Source organism: Mirounga angustirostris, unplaced genomic scaffold (assembly GCF_029215605.1).
Source record: "Mirounga angustirostris isolate CCGP_5_RB_7025 unplaced genomic scaffold, mMirAng1.0.hap1 SCAF_8, whole genome shotgun sequence".
NCBI classification, from domain to species: domain Eukaryota; kingdom Metazoa; phylum Chordata; class Mammalia; order Carnivora; family Phocidae; genus Mirounga; species Mirounga angustirostris.
Genome location: NW_026991716.1, coordinates 111,813,374 through 111,837,210, shown reverse-complemented (window position 1 = coordinate 111,837,210; position 23,837 = coordinate 111,813,374). Strand labels below are relative to the sequence as shown.

The 23,837-nt window shown below is 36.9% G+C and overlaps 1 protein-coding gene across 1 annotated transcript in view; it reads right to left on the bottom strand.

Annotated features, from left to right (window-relative positions):
• LAMA2 (laminin subunit alpha 2) overlaps positions 1 to 23,837 on the bottom strand; it is a 621,471-nt gene that overhangs the window by 63,873 nt on the left and 533,761 nt on the right. The window contains exons 42-49 of the mRNA XM_045865518.3: positions 21,090 to 21,206; positions 19,055 to 19,237; positions 17,483 to 17,488; positions 14,191 to 14,345; positions 7,872 to 8,015; positions 6,759 to 6,892; positions 4,486 to 4,645; positions 1,126 to 1,250 (exon numbers count right to left, since the gene is read on the bottom strand). Of these exons, the coding sequence (XP_045721474.2) occupies positions 1,126 to 1,250; positions 4,486 to 4,645; positions 6,759 to 6,892; positions 7,872 to 8,015; positions 14,191 to 14,345; positions 17,483 to 17,488; positions 19,055 to 19,237; positions 21,090 to 21,206 (1,024 nt within the window). The remainder of the gene's footprint in view (positions 1 to 1,125; positions 1,251 to 4,485; positions 4,646 to 6,758; positions 6,893 to 7,871; positions 8,016 to 14,190; positions 14,346 to 17,482; positions 17,489 to 19,054; positions 19,238 to 21,089; positions 21,207 to 23,837) is intronic.

Genomic DNA, 23,837 nt, shown 5'->3' with positions numbered 1-23,837 from the left:
ATTAACGTGAACCTCATTGTCCTTGTCATATTGAAAACATTTTACAGAAAACATTCCGTAGTAGATTTTGTTGAAGAGTATTCACCAAACCAATCTAAACTGTGAATGGGTTAGGCTTTTAAACTGTCTTCAATGCTGCAATGACAAGTCCATGATGACAGAAATAAAGAGTTGGAAGTTAAACTGGAAGTAAAGTGCACTCTGCTACACTGATGGGAATTTGGGGCCCTGGCAACGTGCATGTGCTCTTTAAAATTGGAAATAAAAAATATGAACCACATAGCACCTAATGATTTGGAGTTGCTATGTGTGTATATTAAGCATCCAGGTATTTAATTTAAATTTTATAGTTTTAATAGGCTCAGTTGATTAGCTGGGCTCAAGTTTCTTATGCTGAGAAATCCTGCCCTTCTAGCTAATTGTTTTATATCCTCTCTTCAGGTTTGCATAAGAATATTTATTCTCTATATATGCTCTGTCTGCTTGTTAAATATTTTTAGATTCCTACACTCTAACCTCTATGTAGTAATTGATGATGTGCGTTATGGCACTTTCTCCTGGCCTATCTTGGCCCCTTCTTATCCTTCTCCACTTAAGCAGAATCTTCAAGTCCAAGGGGTCTCCACTTGAAACACTGCCAGGACCCTATGTGTCATGTGGAAAATCCTGTCGGAGATAACACTTGTACTAGCATTCTATATTTTGTTATAAACGTAAGTGGAGTGACACCTGAAGTTTGATCAGTTCAGGGAAAACTCTCTTTAAGAAAAAAAAGAAATTATGATGACAGCGGAGCTACAGACATGAAAAACCTCCTGGTTCTGGACATGGAGGGAAGTTGGAGTGGAAAGAGATAGTAGTCTCAACTGATCGAGGAGAAAATACCTTTCCTTGAAGATTTTACAAATACATTCGAAGTACTGCCAGGGCACCTCCCAGAGCCTTGGAAAGTACTCGTACAAATGGGTGAAAGGATTTGAACTTTTATCATGGAAAATCACCCCCGGACATAATCCTGTCCAACCTGCTCCATATCATCCACACGATAATCGAATATTGCACAACAAAATTAAAGTTTTTGTGAGGCATAGGCCAGACCTTAGGGGAGTCCTCATTTCAACTCACCTGACAGTACATCCTTTGCAGTCACCTTCTTTTTCTCGGAAATTCCACAACCCTATAGGTTTGCTGTCAAAGTAGGTTTCTCCCATACAGCCCGTGAATGTAATCACACGCACGGCATCGGCCTTCTGCAGAGAGAAACATAATATTTGTTAGAATTTAGAATTTCACAAGAAGTCTTAGAGCACCCAGGAGAGTTACTAGCAGTTACTAGTTACTGGAGTAGTTATTATCCGCTCTTTCTGATACTCTTGGTTTGCACTTATTCATCTTTTAACCATATTATATCCTCACAGATCCTGGTTATTTATGGACTACACCAGTTTATCACCACTAGTAAATGAACACTTCCTAGCTTCCGACTTCAGGTGAGCTGCTTATCCACTTTGAGATTCTATTTCCTTGTCTCTGGGTTGGGATCATTAGAATTAAAATGGGTAATTTATTTATGGTACCACAGTCAGTGCCTGGCACAGAGGAGCTATTTAATTAATTAATGTTAGTGTTCGTACGCCACTGAAGAGACATCTCTCCAAAGATCTTGAGAAGGGGTGCATACTGACTACACAGAGGGAAAAAAGCTTACATAGAGATCACTTAATGATAGTGCTGTTCCCAACTTTTCATTTCCTCTTATACCCCCAAGCAGGTTTCCACCGCAGGAGAATGAAGGGCAACAGTGAATTTGTAGGAGAAGGGACCATATTGTGATTGTCTGCTGGTATACACAGCCCAGGGCCTATTAGGGATCAGTAAATATTTGTTGAATGACAACCCTGGTGTCATTTTCACAGGGAAAGGTCTTAAGCTTGAGATATAACACAATCATGAAGGAGGGGAATGACCTGGTCCACTCTAGAGAAACTTGCTGTAATTTAAACAACTATTTCTTTAGGCACTGACACATTGTAGATAAATTCTATATTCTGGTACCTGTAACTTTAGAAACACTTTGCCAAAGGCTTCCCCACAATTACCTGAGTAATCTAGGGTTAAAAAAAATGAATTGACCTGTTGGGTTCTAGAACAAATGTAGGAAGATGATCCCTGAATAGCTAAATGTTTGTAGTTACAATTTAAACTCAACATGTGCTTCTTTCTATTGCTGTGTCCAAGGGGTGCGCTGCCTTGTAGGAAGATTGTGTGTCCCAGCCACTGACATTTACAAGTCAGCACGGCCCTTGGAATTCTCCGTTATCAGTTGGAGTCTCCCTTGATTTTCTGGAGGTTGATTACCCTACTTGTGGATTCTACTGCCTTTTTGCTTTTCCTTCTTGCATCCTAAAAACTAGACTAGGGATATTTTCCTGCTCCTTTGAATTTTCATCAGCATGTTGGTTCAGTTACTTGTTTTCAGCTTTTGGTTCATAGTCTGATGTAGCAGGAGCCTTGAAACTCTTGGCCAAAATGGTTAAGATTTTCTGTAGATTTCAGTCGTCTGTTTTCTTTTACCTTGAGACTGGCATAAGAGAGTTTCTTTACGTCTGGTGACATCTGAATAATAATAAGAACTATTTAAGATGCGATTTCATGTGTGACTACCACGTTTTAGGCACTTGTTGTAAATTTTATGCACATAATCTCTCACTACCCACAGTGGCAGTGAAACGTGGTGACTAAGAGTGGAGGCTTTTGTGCCTGGTAAACTGTTCAAATCCCAGCTCTGCCACTAACTGCTGTGTGACCTTGGTCAAGTCATTTAACTCCTCTCTGACTCAGATTCCTTAACTATAAAATGAGGAGGATATTATCTACCTTTTGGGGTTGTATGTTAATTCATGTAAATTACTTATAATACAACTTAGCCTATCATAGGGTTATAATATGTTACAAAAGTTCATTATTGTATCCTTCACTATGCAAGCAAGGTAGATATATTTTTTTAAAAGATTTTATTTATTGGGCGCCTGGGTGGCTCAGTTGGTTAAGCAACTGCCTTCGGCTCAGGTCATGATCCTGGAGTCCCGGGATCGAGTCCCGCATTGGGGTCCCTGCTCGGCGAGGAGCCTGCTTCTCCCTCTGACCCTGTCCCCTCTCATGTACTCTCTCTCATTCTCGCTCTCTCAAATGAATAAATAAATCTTTAAAAAAAAAGATTTTATTTATTCATTTGAGAGAGAAAGAGAGAGAGCGTGAGTGCGCACCAGCGGGGAAGGGGCAGAGGGACTATCAGACTCTGCTGAGCACAGAGCCTGCTGTTGCAAGGGCTCCATCCCAGGACCCTGAGATCATGACGTGAGCTGAAACCAAGAGTCAGATGCTCAAACGAGGCACTCCAGGTGCCCCCAAACAAGGCAGATATTTTATCTCCCTCTTCTAGTTGGGAAAACTGAAGCCCAAGGAGCTAAGTGACTTGCCTAAGGTCACATTTTAGTAAGTGAGAGAACAGGGAATCCAACTTGGATTTGATTTCAAGATTCATGGTTTTTATACTACTCCGTGCTACCCCTATATTTATCTTTCTAGGGAGGAGAGATAAAGTTGGCAATATAACTATATATTACTATGTATCATGTATATTTATATGCGGTTCTAAGACGTGAGGATGGTTTTAGTGTGTAGTTGTAGAATCAATTCCAATACTTTAGAGTCACATCTCATACACAAAGCAAATAAAACAACCTCACTCTATATGAAAGCTGAGTTCTCATAAATTTGGGGTCACCCTGGCTTTTCACATTTTCTGACTAATCTCATCCCAGGATGATTCTGACAAGCCCAGGATTATCCATCGTATTTGGTTGTGCTCTCGCATCTCACCTACAGGTCGTTTTCCAACACCTAATTTCATTTAATCAACATGAGCTTCTTTAGAATGCAGGCACTCAGCAATTTGAAATGCACAAGGACCTGTCATGAAGCAATTATGAATATTAAGTGCATTGCTCTAGAAGAATGGAGAGAAGAGCAACTTGAAAACTTTAAAAATCAGACCATGATTTGAAAGCTTATGGCTTCTGTGATATTTCCCAAGGTATTCATAAATCTTTTAATTAGATGTGAGCTTGAACTTTATAGCACTTCATATCAATAAATCATAAACTGATTCAGAAAATGGGGTATATTTAAAAAACACTTTGTTCTTGAGGGAACTAAAACAAGACTGTAAAAAAATTGGTGCCACAGATAAGGGCAAAACAAGTGTTTAAGTAAATACACACAGGCTTAAAAACATTGTGTTTCCAGACTGGATATTCACAGAAGAAAAAAATTCTTACTCAAAAGAAATGTATGTTTTCATAAACAAATTAAAGTAAAAAGTCACTGAATTTTTGCAGAGCTTTAGCGTGCCTTCCCCCAGAGCAATTATGTCAGGAGTTATAGGCAGAGATGAAATAAACAGCATGGGAAAGAACACACTACCTTCAGTTTCCCAGTCAAGCCACCAACGAACAGCATTGCGTTTGCGTCCACATCGAGAATAGTATACCCTGGAGGAGAAGCTGCGTGGTAGGTACTGGGCACAATGCTGGCTTTGGGTCCATCCAGGGCTCTCACAGAAATGGTCCCATTCCTCCCAGTTCTTGAGGGGTGCGTGTTGAAATGAAATGAAAGAAAATGCAGAACATAAAATATGTATCACATTTATAATAACTTTAGTTTTAAAGGGTATGAAATGTAGGGGCTTGTTTTAGAGTATTTAAGAGATAACTGGGTGCTTAGCTTCAAAAGATCTGGATTCATTAAGTTGCAAATCAAGACCAAGAGTCTGATCTTTGCTGGCTGTTTACTGGCAGACGTGGCCAGGACCGGTGAGCAACATGCCCTGACTCTGCACTTGAGAGTCGAGGTGAAATGACACAGCAGGATTCAGCAGATGGCACTGCCCCTGCTTAAACGGAAAGCCTTTTTCCCATTGCCTTACAAAACAATTTACTGTTTACCAGCACATGCTATTTAAACGAGTTGATACTACTTCGTTTAGCATTTTGTCTAATTTAATTCAGCAAGTGAACCCCAAATGAGCCACCCTTCTGCATTATAAGCTGCATCATTTCTCTTAAAATCCCTTGTTATATCTTGGCTCCAAATTTGCTGAAGTAGTCTTCCTGGAACTGTGCATCTTTTATTGTTAGGCATCCCATCTCAACATATATAGTATAATATCTCATCTTCAGAGTCGTGTATACAAAGTGTATAGAAGAACTGCACTTTTAAATTCAATGAATGGAATTTTGGAAGCTATTATTATTTCATTTCATTTTCTTAAGTGATTGATGTCTATGAATTGTTAAATATGAAAAACTGATCTCTCTTCTGAGACAAGAAGTCATAACAAAACTTGAGGGTCTCTGTCTCTCCCCACTGTCTCATTTAGGTAATCTTTTTATCTCTGATGGTGCAGCATTAACTGAAGCACATGGAAACAATAGAATGAATTTATCAAATAAGGTTCTTCCTCATCTTACCAGAATGTATCTCTTTTTTTTTTTAATATATTTTTTAAATTTTATTCTTATGTTAATCCCCATACATTACATCATTAGTTTTAGATGTAGTGTTCCATGATTCATTGTTTGTGCACAACACCCAGTGCTCCATGCAGAATGTGCCCTCCTCAATACCCACCACCAGGCTAACCCATCCTCCCACCCCCCTCCCCTCTAGAACCCTCAGTTTGTTTTTCAGAGTCTATCGTCTCTCATGGTTCGTCTAGAATGTATCTCTTTTGATCAACGACTTGACCTTTGTGAATATAAATGTTCTTAAAGTCATGAAAGTACTTAATCCCTCCCCTACTCTCAGGCATGGAAGCATGTTGTCTGCTGCTTTCTCTCTCTACATACACACACACACACACACACTCACACACATTCACACACACACATTCCTTTACTGAAGATCTTAAAAAGGAACTGAAAATATTGCTTCTCATTAAGTTTTAAGCTTTTATTATGAAAAAATGTAAGCATATACAAACACAGAGTGAAACTCTGTACCCATCATCTATATTCACCAAGTGCTTTACCCAGCTCTAGACCCAGGCCCTTAACTATACCTCTCAACTGTTAGCTGCTTTGGGTTTCGTAGGTGTGGAGAATTAGGTAAAGAAGAGAAGGAAATGAGGGGAAAGGATTGAGGACAGGAATGGGTTCTCTACGTTATCTACACACTGCTAGAAGTTAATGGAATGAAAGCTTCAGACAGAATGAATCAATATCCTGTTATTTACCATTTTAAGTAGCGCGGATGCGACATGTTATATATTCATGCCAGCATTTAGATACTGCACCTGCCTGTAGGGGCAAGGCTGCTGTGTAGACCAGAAGAGGAGCTGAGCACCAGCAGTAGCCCTCATGCTCTGGCTTGTGCATAATGAGGGCCAGTCTCAGTGCTCCTTCTTCGGGGGAGATAGTATGACTGAGAGTATGATAGCATGACTATGAGACAACCAGATGAACGGTCCAAAATGGATGGGTCACTCTGGTCAATACGTGGAAGTTGTGTAGTTTCCAAACAGATACTACAAAGACACCCATTCAAACATGTCTGTACATGGTCGTATAATATATAAAATTTGTATACATGCATACATAGCTACCTCCTTAAAATGGAAAGAAGAGTTTTCTTATAAACTGGGAAACTACTTCCAAATTCTGTTATTTAACTGTCTTAATCTTTATTGAGTTAGTTACCTTGATGCCTCAATACGGTACCAATAAGAGTCATCAATAGTCAAATCCGGATACTCTACACGTCCAACTCCAGATCCAACATCCCAGAGGAAGCTTACTTTGCCTTTCCGCATTTCTATAGCCAGAAAGTCAATCTGGTTCAGAGAAACACAAAAACAATAGATTCAGATATCAGATACCCCGAGGAGGCCAACGGAGTTCTTTTCAACAGGTGCTATTTATAGATATGTGAAATAATTAGAAGTCTCACAATAAAAATTCCCAAACGATATGATTTATCATTAGGTATGATTAAGTCATATTTTATTATTGCATCTTTAAGGCATCACAAGTGTCCATACTGCTGAGGCATATGTGTTAATTTAACCAATTCTACTTTGAAACAAAAGTCTTTTCTCATTCTGGTTCTTGTGGAAGAGACAAAAGAAACTATTTGGTTGCATAATCCATTATTGTTTTCACCAAGGACACTGACATTTTTAAGGGGACAGCTGTGATTTTTTTTAACCCAAGGTGACCTAAAACTTCTCAACCGAATGACAAGTATTGACTTAAGCAATGACTGGTCTGTTGTTCATTTTGGAAGATTCCCATGCATACAAAGTCAAATGTTCAAATAAAAGGAATGAAAACTTTTAGGGGTAAGTGTTGGTAGAATCAACTTCTGTTTTTTCGGTTTGAGTCGTAAATTTAACATGAGTCGAAAGAGTTTTCAGTGGTAGGAAAGAAGTACACAATTTGTCATTTTCATTTAACATGAAAGTTCATTGTAATTTCTTGGAGACTTTTTTTATAAAGCTTTATTCCTCTTAGTCCTCCTTCTTAAATAGTCAGACCTGAAAACATAATTCTAAATAAATGCTTGTCTACTCATAAATGAAAGCAGATGTGCCTAAATACTGTAAAAAGTTTTCTTCATTTCATTTCTCTTCTAACTTAATTTGACACTTCAGAACTTTGCAAGATAAGATTCAGAGGCTTTCAAATCTGAAAGGCTACATCACACAATTTTGGGACCATGTTATTAGATTCTATACATTTTCCTCACTATGGGGATTAACCTCTGCGTATTCACATATCCAGGAGATGGAAGAAGCTGAACATCAAACTTACAAATTTGGCACTTCCAAGATAAAAAAGGAGGTTGTCAGCAACAGCTGTCTTTACGTTGACAATGATATTATTGTAGCTTCCTTTCTTGATTTCCGGCTTGTATGTTCGAATGCAGTCACCTCCGGAAGACACAGATACTTTGATCTTCAAGAAAAACAAGGTACAAAGAACCAAGACTAAATCTCTCGGCAAATTTGAAATACCTCCCAAACAACCACAAAATCATCATCATCTCTTCTTTGAAGTTATTTTTTTTATCATCAAATAGAATCATTAAATACCCATATGCAGACACCATTATACTCATTAATGAGGGCACAGAAGAGCAGCTTCCCACCAGGGTTTTGACAATGAGCTGTTCACAGCCCCGTATCTTGTTAGCACACTACTACTTTTCGGAGCATGCAACTAACAAATTCTTACCTTCATACCTTCCTCCTTTGTGAATGTGGGGACATTTTCAAAAGGTGATTTTATATGAAGCTAGTGATAATGATCTTCATTAAGGTTGTTTAATGAAATTTTACGATTCAAATTTCAGTGATTTTGGTATCACTTAAAGTAGGACACCACTTTTCTTTCCGTTTTCAAGAGGAAATTACCTACCCTCTCATGTTCTTACAGTTGGAAGAGGCCAAATAGATTTTGTTCTAGATGTTCTAACAATACGAAGAATATTAACCATGGTACTCAGGACATACATTTGAGAATAAATTATACCTATTTATTAAGTTGCCAGGAAATGAAATGGAAATAATTTTCAATGGTTATCCCTACTAATGTATTTAACAGCTCCTTTTTCTTTTGACTAGTACTTTAAAAATTACTATAAATTGCTAAGGAAGAATAGAACTGAATAGAACTGAAACTGTTCATATCAATTCTTACTTACATTTAGGGAGCCTTTCTTCAGCCACAAATAACACTAGTTGATTATGGAATTTAATTTCCTTTGGTTCAGGTATACCATCAAAGGGGCATTTTCAGGATGGAAGTGTATGTAGCCGCTTGGACACAGGAAGAAGCTGCTGCTTTGCTCCATGAAAGAGCTCAAAGGAGGAAGCAGAGACAGGGAAAGGTGCAAAACTTTTCTTTGCCACTGATTTAAAAGCTCAGCTTCAGGAAGCCTCTTGGGTCTCACTAGTGGTGAATTTTCTAGCACTTTGTGCTACTCAAATAGTTTTTGCACTTGGGAGAAAACCAACTAGCTTTACTGCTCCCCCCATGAACGGGTACTACAGACTCCAAATAAGATCACCAGTCTCCATATTATGGTGACACAGGAAGCATCTCCAAAAGTCTCATTAGGGAATGGGTATAGGCAGCCTCAGGACTCCTCTCCAAGGGTGGTACATACACCGAAGAGGTGCTGGGTGAAAACTTTTTTTAGAATTTAAATTCAATTAATTAACATATAGTATATTATTAGTTTCAGAGGTAGAATTTAGTGATTCATCAGTTGCATATAACACCCAGTGCTCGTTACATCACGTGCCCTCCTTAATGTCCATCACCTGGTTACCCCATTTCCCCACGTACCTTCCCTCCAGCGACCCTCAGTTTGTTTCCTATAGTTAAGAGTCTCTTATGGTTTATCTCCCTCTCTGATTTCATCTTATTTTATTTTTCCCTCCCTTCCCTTTATGATCCTCTGTTTTGAAAAACTGGTTAAGTTTTAAAAAGAAAGCTACGGAGGGGTTTTTGGTTCTGATGAATATATAAATTCAGATGTGTCTGAGAGCTTCTAGGGATATAGCAGATCTGTTGCTTTTCCTACAGACTCTGCAGATGGCAAGTATTTGTATATTATTGTTCCGTCACCTCATCTGCTAACTGACTTGCATCTTCTGCAGAGGAATCACATGCTGGAAAGAAACAGGGGCGCAGCTTAATGGAGCCCTGCATGGTGGCCCAGGGCTAGAATAACCTCAAAGTCTACTGCTTAGACTGTTTTCCTTGTCCTTGCCTTCCTCCTAAGGTTGGGGCCCAGACCACAACTCTGGTACCCAGAATGTTTGCCGTGCATTCTGGGGGAGGTTGTCTTCCTGGTAAGTGTGGTTCTCCATCAGGAAGTTAGTTCTTTGCTCCACAAATGATGGGATTTTCCTTCTATATAAGGTGCCAAGAGTCAGTGAATCAAAATGAGTTGCAGAAAAACAGAACCAGGAAATGTGCAACTTGTATTCTGGATGTTAACACTACAGAACACACGTGCAGTGAAGGTTGGCTGAGGGTGTTACATGGTAGACTAGCAGCTAGCCAAAGGGTTATCCAAGGGCTTAGAGATAAAAAGTACAGAGCAAAGCCAGAGAAAGATAATACAGTGGAGGGCAGGTAGGGGAAATGCAGCCTTCAGATGTTTTTAATGTTCAGGAAAAGGTACAGGATATGGTGAGTTTTTAGAAATTGTTAGCAAGTGAACCGAAACCATCATCAGAGAAGACCCTGGCACTGAGTAAATTCAATATCTGAGGCAGGGTATAAGCGTCATTGACATCATAAGATGATCAAAGAGAAGAAGTCAAGGTCTGACTGGAATTCATGAGTGGAGCTGAGCAGCAGATTGAGCTATAGGAAATCATATCCAAGTTCCTAGTGGGGCTGGATTAGTAATCAAAAGGAATTGTGTGTGTGGTCTGTTTTATCCTTATTTCACAAATGCTTTATAGGCTTGGCCATCGAGCCATATTATGGCTAATTTAATCACAACTAACTTCTTTTTGTTTAAAGAATACAATGTGGGGCGCCTGGGTGGCTCAGTCGGTTAAGCATCTGCCTTCGGCTCAGGTCATGATCTCAGAGTCCTGGGATCGAGCCCCACATCGGGCTCCCTGCTCAGCGGGGAGCCTGCTTCTCCCTCTCCTCCCTGCTCGTGCTCTCTCTCACTATCTCTGTTGCTATCTCTGTCTCTCTCTGTCTCTCCAATAAATAAATAAAATCTTAAAAAAAAAAGAATACAATGTAATAATCCTCCTTGTTTGCTGTTTAGAGAAGAAATGACTGAATGTGGGCAAAATACATGACTGTTTGATCACAGGATTGGTTTCTTTCCTTGCTTGGGTACACCTGGTGGAAATGATAGCGATCTCCATGATGGTGTGTTGAAAAGGGGATTACCAAAGTGTAGATGACAGAGCACTGAGTACCAAAGCCTAACTGAACTGAGGAAATCCTATCTGAGAATTGAAAGGCTAAGAGAGTAGCCATTTTAAAACGAAGGATATTTAATGGCAGTAGGAGTTACAATTAATCTACTTTCTGGCATACTTTACATACCTAAAAAATATGGTTCTCTGAACAAAATGATGTTGTGACACCCTAAATGCCAGCAACTTATCTTGTAAAGTAGCCTATTGCTCAACTCTTACACATTTATATGAAAAACCCTCTGGATTTTCTGTTTTCTGGCTTGTGGTTTTGAATATACCCTCAGTACCTGAAAAATTCAGGGAGCCCAAACTCTTGGTCAGCAGTCCAAAGCTACTAATCTCTCCTTTAAAATACCTTGTGTTTTGATTTCCAACTGTAGAGACTTCTTAAACAAATTAGAACAGGTAAATCAAAATATAGTATTTATAAATTTCTCCAGAAGAAGTTGCTAGAACATTTCCCTCTCATAAGAAGGGAGTAATTTCTGAAACACAAACATCTCTTAGAATGTTTGGTTTTATCAATTATTGTTATTTCTAATGTGAGCCCTTTGTAAGACTCCTAAACAAAAATCACTAAGCCTTAGGTATCTCCAAGGCATTCCTCATACAACATTACCAATGAATCATTATGAACTCAATTAAACATTATTGAGGATCCCATTATTATATCTATTGGATTTTCACTGCATTTCTCACATCCAGTAACTAGGTCATTTGTTTAAAAAGAGTATCAGCTGCTCAATTTCAGAGTCAACAAACTAAAGAAAGCTACTTTAAAAGAAATGTCTTTAATTTCTTGGTCATATTGAGTATGTGTCAGGGCCACATACAGGCACTCATACCAGGTTACAAACACATTTATAAAATCACGCAAATGTCATCTTCAATTAGTACAAAACTCTCTTGAAAAAAAAAATTGGCTCGCTTACATATTTCTAACATCTTATAAAAAATAAGACACTTTGTTGTAACTTCCATTTCAAAAAATGATTGAAAATTTCCTTGAAAGTCATGGGCAATGGTTACTTTTTGTAGCATTTCTTTAAACCTGTCTTTCATTTTGTATTTTGAGACAATTTTATATACTTACCATGCCAGAATTTTATCTTTTTCCCTGCGCAGGGGGAGGGATAGGAGGCAGCACTCACAACTGATGAATATATGGCATATTTCTAGATTTCTTTACAAGAAGAAATAATAAAAATGACCAGATTTCCCCACACGATGACTAAGAAAATATGGCTAAGTGTGTGATTCACCAGAGAATATTACTATTATTGCTTTTTAAAATTAATATTGCAAACGACAGGAGTGGTATCTCAAGCTCTCCCTTTCTCTAGCTACTTCCACCTGCTACAGTTGGGGCTCTTATTAAAGTTGTCTTCTTCGTAGTTTCCTCTCATTTATGCCCCAAACGACTTCTAAATTCATATTCAAAAAACACAGCTCTGATAATATCACATTTCATGTTTGAGAACTTTCAGCTTCTCCTTACCAATAAGATTCATCCCAGGAATAATTCTGGCTAAACGAAATTGCTTACTTTGCCATCCAAGGCCTAACAAGACCTGGCCTCCATTGACCTTTCCAGTTTAATGTTCACTCGACCAATAATCCTGGAAAACTAGACCACTCTTTCTTGAAATGATCCTGAAACTTTCTTTCCTCTCTGCCTTGGTTCATTCTCAGAATGCTCTCCTTCTTTACTCTCCCCATCCAAATCCAGCACTACCTCACTCAAGGCCTAGCTCAAATTCTCGTCTTTGGGAAATCTTCTGGCCCCTATTAGAAGGGATCTTTTCTTTCAGAACTTTATAGCACTTCCCATTGCTCATGCAATGTAGCACACTATTTGGCATTACCTTAGAGTTATTTATGTACATGTCTTATTTCTTCTATGGTGTTACAAACTATATAAGTAGAAGTTGCCTTGAATATAGGAGATGCTTTTTCTACATGGGCTAAATCTTAGCTAAAACCCCAAACCTTGAACTAACATCTACTTCTTTTCACTTTGTGCTTCACGTATACAATAATCTTATGTCATCATACTGCCCACATGGTTTTCAGATTGTAACTCAATATATGTGTTCTCAACCGTATCTGCTTCTTTACTTTGACCTTATGTACATCATCTTGATGTTCTCAACCCTATCTGCCTCTTCCACTGTGAGCTTATGTACATCATCTTGACTAATTTTTTTATCATTTTCTAAATTTCTCCTTAGTCAGGCATGAATTCCTTTTTAAAGTGCGCCTTGAACTTATTGTCTTAACCTTGTTTAGAGGTATCATCTATGTATAAGGAGGAGAAATGATATACTGCTCTTTGGGCATTATATTCTTGGCCACTACTCAAAAAGTTATAAGTTGATGGATTAAGAAAGGGCATTTCTGGTCATTCTAGTTTCAAAGTTGTTCAGAAAATGGAACTTTCGAGATGGAAAACTTGGAGATCTAAAAAGATTTGCGTTTAAACCTGACAACATAAACTGTTATTTTTTTTTTTCTATTTCTAAAGTCACCATGGGATGAATTTGCTAGTCTAGATAAAGTTTCACATTGGCACTTAGCAATTCTATCCTGGTTCACCAGGTTACTATCTTCTAGAAAGTTCTCTCCTAAGAGTTTTCTAATTGGGTTAATAAAGAGCTAAATTTTGATATAAGTGAGGTATTAACAAAAAACAAAAAACCCTGCAGAAATTGTAACCAAAATAATTTGTATTGTTGTAGTACTCAGACAAAAAATATAGAAAATAATGGTTGTTCATTGCTATTACTCTATATAACCTTGTTCATTCATTGCTGATACAACCCTACCGGTTGGCCTTTTTTGCTTTCATCAAAAGCATCCATGCCTTTTAAACATACAATAGTAAGATTTCCATCTTGCTCTTTGTGCTACTCTATTCAAACAATGTTGAAATATATCAAAATTCCCATTTCTATAACAATAAATGGTGATTATTCTTCCTATGAGATGTCTTTTGAAATTTATGGAAAAAAAATCTAAACTTTTTTCCTCCCCTCCCCCTAAAATTGCTTCAGGTTAAAGGAAAATGACCAGTGATTAGTCAACAGCATACACTGGGGGAAGGCATTCCCTCTGGGAATAATACCCAAAATGACAATCAATTACTGACACTGAAAATAAAAAGAGCTTACAGAATTAGCCTGTTTCCGGGCTTGGTTTATCAGTTCCTTTATCTCAGAGATGTTTTTCTTTAGGTTATCCTCAAGTTCCTTGATGGGTTTGAGTCTATCTATCAGACGATCAGCTTCTTGTTCTAGATTTTTCACAGTGGCATTGGCATCTGCAACTGCATCAGACAAGATGAGTGCTTACCACACATACACACAGAAATGAAAACAGTAGTAGGCTTCATTAAATAATTGGAAGGATTTCATCTTATTCACATGATAAAGCAGGGTGATGACTGCAGAAGCACAGTGTGTGGTGGCAAATGGGAATATTTCAGCTGGGACTCAGGCCGGCCAAAGCAGGAGGTGTTAGAGATAGAGGACCAACATCTGGCTTTGTGATCAAGGTGGAAGTTAGCGTTGAAGGTAGAGAATACGATGACCTCAATTCGACGATTAATTTCTAGCTTCAGCCCAAAAGCTAACCTTTATAGAATTTTAGTCACAGAATCTAGGAAATGAAAGTGTTTTAAAATGTCACTTCGTCTGTCCAAGCCAGAAATGTATTTAAATCAGGGTTCTCGGGCGCCTGGGTGGCTCAGTTGGTTAAGCGACTGCCTTCGGCTCAGGTCATGATCCTGGAGTCCCGGGATCGAGTCCCGCATCAGGCTCCCTGCTCGGCGGGGAGTCTGCTTCTCCCTCTGACCCTCCCCCGTCTCATGTGCTCTCTCTCATTCTCTCTCTCAAATAAATAAATAAAATCTTTTAAAAAAAAATCAGGGTTCTCACACCAATTGGTTTTCTTTCTTTTTCTCATGTTCTGTCTTTGTACGTCTTAAAGAGAGAAGCTATCAAAATGTCTTCTGAAAACATTTCAGTGTTGAACAACCCTTAGACTGAAGGCCTACATTCAACCCTTAGACTGAAGGCCTACATTAAACTACATTAAACTTTAAATCTTTTATGCTGCAGTTCATTTTCATTTTGAAAAATAACTGATTATCCTAATCTCTATATTAGGTTGAACCATATTAAATGGCCATTTTTATAGGTTCCAAAAAAGGTTGAATATCAACAATTTCAAAAGGGGTTTAACCCCCAAATAATTGAAAGTTATCACGGATCCATAGACTTTCAGCATGTGCTTTTCACAGGAGGGCAAATGACACATGGAAACCAATGACTCTATCTCGAGGATGCCAGCCATCTTAACCAAACCTTGCCGTTCATTATCTGATTGAGCATGTATTCCTCTGCTTTCTGTCACTGTGACTCTGATAAAAAAGTAAAACTGCTTAAGGACCAAGGCTGTGTGCCCTGCTCAGCTATGAATGATCGGCTCTCTGGTGGCCAATGGACCACTGAGAACTAATCTCGGGAATGAATCAAAGGTGCTCAAAAGGAAGGACATGATTATTTTTAAATTTTTAAGCATATTTATTTATTTATTTTTTATTTTTTGAGAGAGAGAGTGGGGGGGGGGCACACACACGCACACACACACAGGTAGCATGAGAGGGAGAGAGACTCTTAAGCAGGCTCCATGCACAGAGAGGAGCCTGAGGCAGGACTCGATCTCACGAACCTGAGATCATGACCTGAGCCAAAATCAAGAGCCAGTTGCTTAACTGACTGACCCACCCAGGAGCCCCAGAAATTATTATTTTTAAACTAGGCTTTGAATTATTTTGAACTCATGCTCATAAATATGAACAATATTGTAAGTAATGTTTAAAAAGGACATAAGTCTATTATTAAATTTAAGTAACAGAGTTGCTAGATCAAAGCCTGAAATGCAGGTTACTGGGGTCAAAGCCCTGGTTACATAATTGTATATTCAACACAGACACAGTTACCCCTTTGTTTTGTATACTTTTAATAAACCATTTGTCCATTTTTTCCTTCCTTTAATTCCCCAATATTACCCTGATATTCTATAAATTATTCTGGAATTGAGAAAAAATGATTTAATTTAGACTCATGGGAAAAAGAAAAAGGATAAAGCAAAGACTATTTCAGCTTCATCCAAGAATGCATTCTTTCCTTTGAAAGCTCTCAGATTCTTATCAAATGTTTCCAAATGAAATCCAAAGGTTCCCCACCTCCCTCATTTTTTTTCCCCCTTCTATCTTCTGGAGCAGTTGAAGTCTTTTGGAAATTATCTTCTTGACGGTTTTAAAAATAAAACCTCTGTGATATTGAGTCTGATAATTTTTTATATAGTACTTTTTAAAAATTTGTGACTTTCTTCTATAATTATTTGAGTGTATACATTTTAAAATCACTTTTGAAGATAGATTATGATAATTCAATGTTTTTCTAGAAAATTATCGATCTCTTTTAGGCTCTAAAATTCATTAGCATAGGGTTTTGACAAGTACTCTCTTACGTGTTAAAAGCTCCCCCCGCCATATCTAGTTAAAGCTCCTTTAGAACTTTGCCTATCTGAGCTTTATTATTCTTGAGTAAGCCTGCCAAGTATTTAAAATGTTTTATCTTTACACTCCTAAGGATTCACCTCTTGGATTTATCAAGTGTATTATTTTCTGTCTTCTAATTCACCATTTTTTTTCATCTTCCTTAATTTTATTTTGTCTAACTTATAGGGTTGATAACCTAAATTGTTTATTTCAGTGCTGCTTTAGTAATGTAATCACCCCCATTCTCCACTGAAGACAGCCTTGGTCATATTTTTCAGGTTTCGATATGTTGGATTTTACTATTATTATTTTCCATTCTGCAATTTTATTTTTGACTTTGAATTTAAACTATGAGATGTTTAAGAGAGAATATATCCCAATAATTGCTCATTTTGATAAGATCTAATTTTATTAGTTTTATTATGTGCTTCTCCAAGTAGAATTCTCTAGAAGTTGAGAATAATTATTCATAAGGATGGGGGAAAGTGAGCATCGGGGGAGAGAAGTGATGATAACAACACTTAATCTATTTTAATCCTACTGCAAAGAAGTTGTTTGAACTTCAGTGGCTGAATCTGTCTTATTGGACGAATTACAATTTAGTTCAATCTATGGAAGAATTCTGTTTTCTACTTTTCTGTTGGTATCATACAGGTATTTCACTAATTTCTATAATACAATTGAAAGCATTTTATATCAAATACATCCACATGCTAACTTTTTGTAAAAACAGATGTCTTTTTTAAATATATCTAATATTAATACTGTGACACTGGAAAGAATAGCTATATAAGGTTAAAGCAATACCAAAACATGGTAACATGCAAAGCTGAAGCATTTGCAATAGGCAGTCAAGCAAAAGTTACTGAAAAGTATGCAAGTAAGCATATACATACTGATTTCTTCAGGTAATTTCATATGGAAGCAAAACAAAAAGAAATTAGAAAATTCATGAGGAAATATTTTTATAGATTTTATAAAGCAGTGATTATCAAAAAAATGGTACTTTTCACAACAGGTACTAATTACAAATGCACCTTATTTTAAGTCAAACAAGTGTGATCAAATAAAAATCCACGAACACATGTCAGTTAGCAGGCTATTGTTCATATTGAAAGAAACTTTATTATGATGTTCCAATAAGATAGAAAACAGACCCAGTTGAATTAATATTACAGGTAACTATCTCTAGATAGAGGGTAGGATCAAAAAGTTAGAGATAAATATTATGCAGAGGCCACTGTCAGTTGAGAATCAATCTGAAATTGAATGAAATAATATCTTCAATTATAAAATAAGAGAATGACTTTAAAACTTATTTTCACTTGTGGGGAGGGAGATATTGTGATCTGGCATGCATTGGTACCATTTATTCAGATGGAATCTTTGAACTACAGAGAACAGCTATCTCTGGGCTTATATAAGAAAAAATGAAAAAAATGATTGTATGGCCTCTTTTTCTTTTTTTAAGAAATAGCAAATTATAAATCCTCCCTAGCTCTGAAATCCACGTTATATATGTTTGCACTCTTCCTTGCTCTTTAAGGAATCACGGTAGTAGCATTTACTATTTTGTAGCATCATTAGCATTTGATTTGAGGCAATGGTGCTGAAAAATCAGCACCTGAATTATAGAACACCTAACGTCTATAACAGTGTTTTTGTTATTACACGCTACCAACATTTGGATACCCAATGGAAATGTTGGTATATAAATAGAGGGCTAGTCTCTTCAGAGTGACAAGTACAAAAAAAATCAAGTCTCTCCTTTGGTGAAATCACATACTAAGACAATGTTGCATCACTTCAAAGAATGGAAAAAAGACTATAAAAAATCATAATGTTTATTGACTACAGTTTATAATTTAAATTATCATTATATTAAGTTCTACCATATTTTCTCAGTAAATCCTTATTAACTTGCTATAATTTAATGTAATACACAAAAGTTGTGAAGAAATATTGACAAACTAGATACTTTAACTTCCTGAAAATAGTTAAATAATTTATGTACATTTAAATAATAAAATATTAATATTTTTGAATTTTAATGCATTTCAGGTTGATACCATTTTAATATCCTGTTCTAACAGGCCTGCTGGTAAGTATGCTCCTTGACCTCTATGTTCCATAGAACTTCACCAACTCAGATGATGTAATTCCCCAAGTACAACTGTATTTTCAATTACCCTGAAGGATTAAAAAAGTATTTGGCATCCCTATATCAAAAATCATGCAGATTTTGATAATTCCGAATACCCTCTTGACTGGACAAAATGTGGATGAAGAAAGCACTAGTGCAGAGCCTGGGGACTTGGATTCTAGCCACTCAATTCCTGAGCCCAGTGTGTGAGGAGAGCAGACAACATCGCTGTGGGGTCTCCTCCACCTCTACAAGTTAGGAGTCTAGGGTCCTTTTATAGTGTGAAGAAACACATGACATAATCAAAGGAAAAAGGAGATCTTACTGTTCTTCGAAGGATCTTTTACCACAGCATTTGTTTTGGCTACGCTGTCTGCTAGTTGATTGTAATTTTTCTTCAGGCCATCAAGGTTCTGGTGGAGATCTTTAATCTGTGCCAGTACATCTTTTGCTGTGTCATTGGCTTGTCTTGCTTTGTCCTTAACGACTTGCAGTTTAGCGGCTGTGTCTGTTGGCAGGAGAGCGTGTGAGGGACGAAGCAAAGGGTCTAGAGTTAGGGGCTCGCACCACGCCTGTCAAAGGGAGGCTGCAGCCAGCCCACCTCAGGGGCACAGGCACAAAGGGAAAGGCTGAACTCTGCCTCATTTGGTTGGAGCAAATGAAGTAAATTTTTAGCTAAATTAAATTTTCTCAGGGACCTTTGCTATGAATACCTGATTAGCTCTTAAGATAGCAAAGTGATTATTCTAAATGTTCATTGTATAACGGTATATTGTGATTTGCTGCCGAACATATTACGGAGAGAAATTTATCCACAAGTCATAGTTTCATCGAAACTAGGTTTAAGATTTAATCTGCACATTCCGAAGGGGGAATGATGAATGAATGTACTTCAACTTAAAGATGGAGAGACTCTCTCAGGTATTTTAGACCTTGTGTTTATGTACTTATATTTGTTTTCAGCATTGGAAACTTTCTATGTACGCCCTTACTATTGAAGGAGATGACAAGCAATCCTGGACGGTTAGTTTTTTTTTTAATGTTGGAAAAGAGTAAAAATCATTACTATTTCCTGTGTTTTATAAATGTATGCATTAGTTCCCCTGATCATAATTTGTATAAAAAACATATACTGAACATATAGATGCCTACTAGTATGTATAGATGACTCGTTAAGGCCATGGGCTCCAAAGTTAAACTGTGGGGTTCAAACCTCATACACGCCACTTTTAACAATGTTTCATTGTTTCATTCTGTTTCATTTCTTAAATTCCACATATGAGTGAAATCATATGGGATTTGTCTTTCTCTGATTTATTTCCCTTAGCATGATACTGTGTCTCAGTTTGTCCCCTGTAAAGTGGGGATAACACTATTAATTTTGTAGGATTACTGTGAGGATTACACACACTTAACAAGCATATTGAGTAAGCACTCAATAAACATTAGCAGACTTTGTTATTATTGTATCACATTATTAAAATATAAAGGATAGTGCTTTCAGGAACTAATACCAAACAATAACTTCAAGTACTTATAATAGGTAGGAAGATATTACAGACACGGTTCAGACATTAATGTTTTCGAAGCTGAAACACTTAAGGAACTGAACTTTGCCAAGAAAGATGTGCTGACTGTTGCCAGAGGGGAGGGCTGTTGGGGGGAGGGGCAGGATGGGTGAAGGGGGTCGGGAGATACAGGCTTCCAGTTATGGAATGAATATGTCATAGAAATAAATACACAGCATAAGGAATATAGCCAATGATTCTGTAATCATGTTGTATCAGGACAGATGGGAGCTACACTTCTGAGTATAGCATAACCTATAGACTCATTGAATCACTATGTTGAACACTTGAAAATAATGTAACATTGTGTATCAACTATACTCAAAAAAAAAAAAAGAAGTAAAGAATGATGTGGGGAAAGGCTCTCATCTGTCATGTAGGTATTATAATCACCTGTGACTTTGTAGCAGAACATTTTAGAGAACAGTACCCATGTGATTTCATATTTTCCCATTAACATGAGATTACAAACAATATCATTTCTAATAATCTTATTAGAAAGATTTTATGGGCTGACACATGGAAGAACAGTATAATAATAAGATGGCTATATTTTCCTTTTTGCAACATATACTAATGGATATCAGCTAGGGTAACAAAGCATAAGAAATATCACAGGGTAAAGTATGGCTTAGTTTCTCATTCTCACAAAGAAAAATTCATAAGTAAGAAAACCAATATCTAATTTTCTGACAACGGTCCAAGTGTAATGTCAGAAAAGATGGTAAACGTTAGAACATTCTTTAATAGTTCAGGTCAACTGACACAGTTTGCAGTGTCTCAAATGCTTACCATTTGGAATGGCAGACAGCTTCCCCAAAGTGTCATTCAAAGCTCTCAGGAGATCCTCGTTTCTAACATCTGCATTTTCTAATCTGGTTACTAAGCCATTCAGATAGTCATCATTTTCTGTGAATGGAAAACAAAAAAAAGAATGAAACAATTTTAATCATCTCTGAGTTTACACATCTCTGATATGGATATGTAATTTCAGATTAACATAAGGTTTATAAAAGGCAGGAGAATTTAATTCCTTTAATTTATTGGCATCTATCAATAAATACATTTCAGATCATAATATAAAATAGGTGTTTATGAAATGACCATTTCACTCTGCAACAGGTTCAACAGCTATGTTTTCTGCTCGGTATCTGATCTTTATCTGACTTAATTTGAGGGTTTTCTATTGAGAAAAAAACTGCAAAAGAATCAATCGCTTATTGCATTTGTAATGATGCCCTCTCGCCATTATTCCCATTAGTGTTACTTATTTTAAAAATTTCATCACGAAAATGGATCACTGGATTAGTTTTTAAAAATCTCAAATAGATATGATTATTAAGTAGAATCTCCCAACTTCAGTAAATACCGCATTAATACATAGTTGAAAATGAATGAAAAAACAACTTCTAGTGCATTTCTGATAAACTGGTATTTTTGTTAAATAGAGAAAATAATATTTTACAAATTGCTCTCAAATAGGCTTTTTAGAGGTTTTTTTTCTTGCTACTTTAGCATGATTTCTTTAACATTAAAAAAAATCACTTACTGGGGATAATTTAATATTATAAGTGTAAATTTTTCAACTTCTTTCCACTAGTTTTTAACATTGCCCAAACTTTGGTTTAGTTTGTATAATAGCAACTGAGAGCTTCAGAGTTTGAGTGTAACAATATAAAGGGTAAAAATTATAAAATCTTTTAGGGGAAAGAAAACAAAGATCCAATCTGCTGATAGAAGAAAGAAGTTTAGAAATTTTGCTTAGGTACACATCAAACTGCAAATGTATCTTAAGACCAAATCTGCCTTTTTTTTTTTTAAACACTATTTATTAGTGACAAGTGGAATTCAATAAATGAACGATATAAAACTCTGTGCTTCCTATAATACTTTTCACCTTTCCTGACTGGATAAAGCAGATCATTTATTTAAAAAATATTTTACATAGTTTATTTTGCCATAATATTTGTTTCCTGGGGAGATGCAGGCTGATCGTTTAAATTAGCTCTACAGAAACGCAAAATGTAAATAAAAGGCAGAGTCCTCAATTACTTGTATGTTTTGCTTGTATGTATTGCTTGTATGCAGATCCCTCGTATAGGCAGCAGACCTGACTTCTCAGGGGAACTGAGCGGGCCCCTGTCAGCTAGAGAAGGATCCCTGCCCTTTACTGGCCTTCATCCGGAGAGAAGAGCAAAGGGAAAGGAAGATGAAGGATTCTTAACTATCAGTACTCTGGCTGTGAAAAAGAGGATTGAACATATTAATTAATGAGCCACTTCATTTCACATAAGGCTTTTATAGGCAGACAGATTAAACCACTGTTATACAACAGTAATGCAAGGACATACTACAGTTTAACACGTCTGCCTTTAAGTTCCAAGCCAAAGACCTGACATCACTGAAAAACAAAGCATAAAATATCCTAGTGAAGCATGGTTCAAAAACATCAGTATGTCCATTTCAGTCACTAAGATGTTATTATTTTCAATTCCAGTACCTCAAAATATACTTTCTAAGTAATTAGATTTTTTCTTCTGTCAATCATGATTCATCTTTGTTTTAATACTTCTGTTATTTTCACTGTTTGTACTAAAATAAAATCTTTGGATAGGTTATTGAAAGTCTACTTTCAGAGAGAAAGCTGGTCTGATTATGACTGTGATCGCCATATGAATTCCTTGAGAATGAAGGGCTGTTCTTTTGATATTACCTTGGAAGTCTTCATCAATTAAGGAAATGGAACAGTACAAATTTTATTTCTTAGCTTCTTGATTGGATTTGATTTTTTAAATAATGAAGCACTCAAAATGTTCTGGCAAGCAAGATCTTCACGTACAGTGAAAGAACCATTAATTTCAAGGGCATCACTTGGTTTATACTATTTTATGCATTCGAATAGCAAATACTGGCTGAACAGTCAGGCTAATTATTCAGAAGAGAGATTGATCCGAAGAACATTGTTGCTGCTATTTCTCAAGTTCCAAAGCAGTAATTTTGCTCCTCTGCTTTCTGTACTCGGAGGTCAGAATGTGAATATTCTGACCCCATTCTGATTTCTATGTTTCACCTATTTGATTCAGATTCCTTCTTGATGGATCCTCTCCTACACTCTGATCATTTTTTCTGAAGTAGTTTCTGGAATTCCTTAAAACCAAATCTAAACACTTTATAGCTTTGTCAATAGAATTAGATGGGTAGAAGCTGTGTACAGAAAAGTACTGCAGATTTCAAAATGGAAAACCTGCAAAACCACAGCAATGAAAATCTCGGAAAAGAAGCCCTCCAAGGTTGGCTTTAAATGAAAAGAGATATGAGGCACAGTTTATCTATAGCTGACATATAAGGAAGATTGCATTTGACCTAGTTTGAACTGTAACATGACCAAAGAAACAGAACTATTAATAGTTAAAGAACATCCAACCTGATCCTTTAGTTGTAAATTTTGGAGAACAAGAGAAGGATCCGATTTATAATTCATAGCGATATTTTATAGGATTTCCTCTCACTTCTTCAGCTCTCATACCCCGTAGCTGTAGT